Source organism: Carlito syrichta, unplaced genomic scaffold, assembly GCF_000164805.1.
Source record: "Carlito syrichta isolate Samal-C Ts95f unplaced genomic scaffold, Tarsius_syrichta-2.0.1 Scaffold308803, whole genome shotgun sequence".
Classification (NCBI taxonomy): Eukaryota; Metazoa; Chordata; class Mammalia; order Primates; family Tarsiidae; genus Carlito; species Carlito syrichta.
In genome coordinates, this window is record NW_007252899.1 from 276,393 (window position 1) to 280,998 (window position 4,606).

Genomic DNA, 4,606 nt, shown 5'->3' on the forward strand with positions numbered 1-4,606 from the left:
GGGAGGGGAGTACACCACGCGTCTGAGCAGACGACGCTGCAGGCAGAGACCGGACCCGCCCAGGGGGCGCCCTTCTTGACGGGGGCGGGGGAGGGGAGGCGGGACGGTTTTGGCGCTCCCTGGCGACCGCGCTGCTCGGCGTCGTCGATCCCCGGGCGTCTCCCGCAGAGTCGCGTGACTGGAAGCCCCTCTTCGTGAAGCCGCACGTCTGGGTCGCCTGAATCGACGGTCGGGATCCCACCGTCGACCTTTGCCCTCCGGCGGTTACTCCCAGGCTCCGGTGACCGGTGACCGGCCTCTGCGCAACATGAGGCCCGCGGACCTCGAGCATCCCAGCGCGCCCGGCCGGCGGCCTCCGCTGCGTCTGCTGCTCCTGTTTCTGCTGCTGCCGCCCGTAACCCGCGCCCAGACCACGCCGGGCGCTCTCAGATCCCCCATCACGCTGGGCACTCCCAGTGTCCCGACCACCCCGGGCACCGCCACCACACCGGACACCCCCAATACCCTCCCCTCGCCCGTGCCCCCCAGCGACCGAGCCCTGAGGGGGCGCGTGCGGGCCCTGATGCGGGAATTCCCGCTCGTGGACGGGTGCGTGTGCAGCGTGAGGGCAAGGGGAGTTGAGAACATCCCCCCCAGGGCAGGGTGGGGGGTTCTGGGTGTGCAGGCTAGCGAGGGGGTTACCTCACACCAACCTTGATGCCTCTCACCAACCTTGATGCCCTTCCCCCATTACCCCATTTTCTCCCTCCAACCCTGCCTCAGGAGGTCTCCATATTGTCTGTGTGACAAGGGGCCTGGTGGGGTGGGGGAGGGTAGCCCCAGGCATGTTGATATGTCCTGCCTGACCTGGAGGCCATGTCCCCATTAAGAGCTTGACTTGACACCCTCTAGCCACAACGCCTTGCCCCGGCTCCTGAGACAGCTTTACCAGAACCGGCTACGGGATGTTAACCTGCGCAATTTCAGCCATGGCCAGACCAGCCTGGACAGGCTTAGAGATGGCCTCGTGGGTGCCCAGGTACCATAGGGACACACAAGCTGCCACAGCATGGCTGCTGGGGAATGTTGGGGCCGCAGAAACCTGGGTGGGCCAGCTTCTGGGTGATTAGGCACCATGCGGTGGTTCATGCCTATAATCCCAGCGCTTTGGGAGGCTGAGGTGGGAGGATTTCCATGAGCCCAGGAGTTTGAGACCAGTCTTGGCAATAAGTGTGACCATGCTTCTACAAAAAGAAAAAAAAAAATTTTTAAGTTACCATGTGACATGCAGTGTGCCATCATGTGACTGCTGGAGAATGTGGGGCCTTGGAGGCCAAGACAGGTGAGCTGCACGGGTACCCAGCTTCTGTGGAGAAAATGACCAGAAAATCCCTGGTGAGTGAGTGGCTGCTGGTACCACAAAGGATGTGGTAGATTGGCTTTGGGGCCATTCACATAGGGCATGGGCAAAGAGCAGTTGTGATGTGCTATGAGTCCATCTTTAGTGCTGGCAGGAAATTTAGTAGTCATCATGTACCATGGGGTCACACAGTGCCTCACTTGAGGCGCCATACCCAAACAGGTGCTCTGGGGGTGGAGGCAGGAGTGGCAGGGGGTTGAAGACCACCCTGGCCTCATCTTGGCCTCTGGACCTATCCGACCTATCCTCAGTTCTGGTCAGCCAACGTCCAGTGCCAGGCCCAGGAACAGGATGCTGTGCGCCTCGCCCTGGAACAGATTGACCTTATTCGCCGCATGTGTACCTCCTACTCTGAACTGGAGCTTGTGACCTCAGCTGAAGGTAGGCTGGCAGATGGGAAGATAGGTTGCCATTCTGGTGGTTCTGTTCCTGAGCTCTGACCACTGGGCTCTCTACCTTCTAGGTCTGAACAGCTCTCAGAAGCTGGCCTGCCTCATTGGTGTGGAGGGTGGTCACTCACTGGACAGCAGCCTCTCCGTGCTGCGCAGTTTCTATTTGCTGGGAGTGCGCTACCTGACAATCACTTCCACCTGCAGCACGCCCTGGTGAGCGCACTGCCTGGCCAGGCTGGAATGGTAGATGGTGTGGTGGGGAAACTGCCCCTTCCCTCAAATGGGCCTGACCAGAGAGTTTAGGATTAAGGAGTCCATAAAGGGAGACTGGACCCCCAACAGGTCCCTCACACTCCCAGAAATTAGCTAGCCCTGGGTCCTCACTTGTTCCAGAGGTAGGATGGATGAATAGACAAGAGGGTCTCCAGGCTCTAATGGCCAAGGTGTAGCCGTCTAAATTGTCCTTCCGTTGCTATCCTGCAGGGCAGAGAGTTCTAACAAGCTCATATACCACTTGTACACCAACATCAGCGGGTTGACAAGCTTTGGTGAGGTGAGAGCTCCTGTTATGTATCCCACCCCACCTGTCCCCTACAGATATGTGCACATACCTTTGTGCACCTGATACCTTTCCCCACCCAAAAGAACCCCAATTGTCCCTGCAGAAAGTGGTGGAAGAAATGAACCGCCTGGGCATAATGATAGACTTGTCCTATGCATCGGATGCCTTGGTGAGGCGGGTACTGGAAGTGTCGCAGGCTCCTGTGATCTTCTCCCACTCAGCTGCCAGGGCTGTGTGTGACAATTTTATGAATGTTCCTGATGACATCCTGAAGCTTCTGGTGAGCAGCCACCCCAGCCCTGAAACCCAAGGTTAGACATATTTCATCCAAAGATTCTTGACCCTGAGCAAAGAAAGCTACCAGTTCAGGTATTATACACCCTTGGGCCCAAAACTGATTACTCCGCCTCCGTCTCTGAAACTCAAGGCCAAATCAGTTCCACTCAGGACCTACAAATCCGGAGAAGCGAAGCCTCTTCCAATCCCTGAAACCAGAAATGAGTGCTGTCCTACCAGGGCCACCACAGCATGACAGGCAAGCCATCAGACTAAAAGGGCCAAGCTGAGTGTTCTTTTTTCTATCCCTGTAGAAGAAAAAGGGTGGCATCGTGATGGTGACACTGTCCATGGGGGTGCTGCAGTGTGAACCGTTTGCTAACGTGTCCACCGTGGCAGGTGAGCCCTACCTTGGCTCTTTGTATAGTGCTAGCTTGGGTTGTGGTTGCTGGGGCCCCCAGAACAACTCCAGCATTCTAGCATACCTGTTGAGCAATGGGCAGACCTCCCAACACCTAAAGCAGCAGACAACTCTTTACTGCTACCTATATCTGGGGCCACAGAGTCAATGCTGACAGGTTTGATGCCTCTGCCTCTGAGTCTCATTTTTACTCAGAATCCTTTAACCTCTCTCATTCCCTACATCTCTGGGCAGGACAGGCAGAATCCTCATCGGGTTCCTAAGGAAACCAGAGATAGCGTGGCTTCTGGGCAAGGAAAGGCCCAAAGGGGTAGCTCTGAGGTCCACTGGAGGTCCAGTGACCAGCCTGAAATCACTTCAGGACTTGTGACTGGCCATTAGTGGAGCCAACCACCATGGCCTGGAGTACTGGGGGTCTGACTCCAGCCTAGTACTGCCCACCACTCACCTATACCCCCAGATCACTTTGACCACATCAGGGAAGTCATTGGACCTGAGTTCATCGGTATTGGTGCAAATTATGACGGGTTTGACTGGTAAGTGCTTTCCTGGGTTTGTCTCGGGCTGGAGTACAACAGGGGTCATTTAGTCTTTCCGATCCTGGGGTCCTCCCATCCTTCAGGCCTAGGCCACAAGCTCTGGGCTGCAGCCCACCTGATACCCCCTACTCTCAGGGCCTGTTTCTTAGGTTCTCCTTTCCCTCCTGTGACCCCATGACTCCAGGACCTCACACATGCTAAGTACTTCCCTCCCCAGGCAGAGCTTATCTGTCCAGCACATGCACCAGTCCCAGCCCAGCAGATCTGCTGTGGGCTGATGATCTACTTAGCTGGGGAAGGCTACAGAAGGTCACTCCTCAAGGAACTTCCAAAGTTGAATTCACTGCCCTGATAACCTTGGCCTTCCATTTCTCATATGTGACTGGGGCTGGTGGCACAGTGGGCCCTAGATCAGGATAGGGGCTAAGGTGCCACAGCTGGCTGGTGGGTGGCCACACAGGTTCCCTCGGGGGCTGGAGGACGTGTCTACATACCCAGTACTGATAGAGGAGTTGCTGAGTCGTGGCTGGAGTGAGAAAGAGCTTCAAGGTGTCCTTCGAGGAAATCTGCTGCGGGTCTTCAGACAAGTGGAACAGGTATACTGTGCTGGTCAAAAGGATGGCTCAGTGGTTGCAGCAGGTGAGAGGAGAGCTGTGGGAGCCTCTGACTGCTGACTTCCACCCCCAGGTGAGAGAGGCAAACAGCTGGCAGAGCCCTGTGGAGGCTGAATTTCCAGACAGGCATCAGAACAGGTCCTGCCACTCCTACCTCCTGTCTCAGAATGGACCCCTGGTTACAGGCCAGGAGACAGCCAAGTGGCCAATCAGTCATGACCTCCAGAGGCCCTCAAAAGCCTCTCCATACCTTGTTCCAGGCCTCATGGTTGCTGCCACCCTCCCAAATCTCATCCAGTGGTGCTGGTGACCTGGCCAGGCCTCCCCGAGTTCACTGTGGCAAAGTCCCACAAAACCACCCTCCTAGCCCATGCACAAGCATATGCTGAGAATAAACATTTTA

General features: G+C 56.5%; 1 protein-coding gene across 2 annotated transcripts; it reads left to right on the plus strand.

The window, feature by feature from the left end:
* Positions 1 to 307: 307 nt before the first annotated feature.
* DPEP3 (dipeptidase 3) lies at positions 308 to 4,606 on the plus strand. Of its 2 annotated transcripts, none has more exons than XM_008065742.1 (10): positions 308 to 588; positions 892 to 1,018; positions 1,651 to 1,780; positions 1,863 to 2,004; positions 2,275 to 2,344; positions 2,457 to 2,633; positions 2,944 to 3,028; positions 3,511 to 3,586; positions 4,050 to 4,185; positions 4,277 to 4,606. In XM_008065742.1, exons 1-10 carry the CDS (start codon positions 308 to 310, stop codon positions 4,511 to 4,513), a joined length of 1,461 nt encoding a protein of 486 aa, XP_008063933.1. In that variant the 3' UTR covers positions 4,514 to 4,606. The 2 variants fall into 2 exon arrangements, with proteins under 2 accessions (XP_008063933.1, XP_008063934.1); XM_008065743.1 differs by having other exon boundaries at positions 2,947 to 3,028.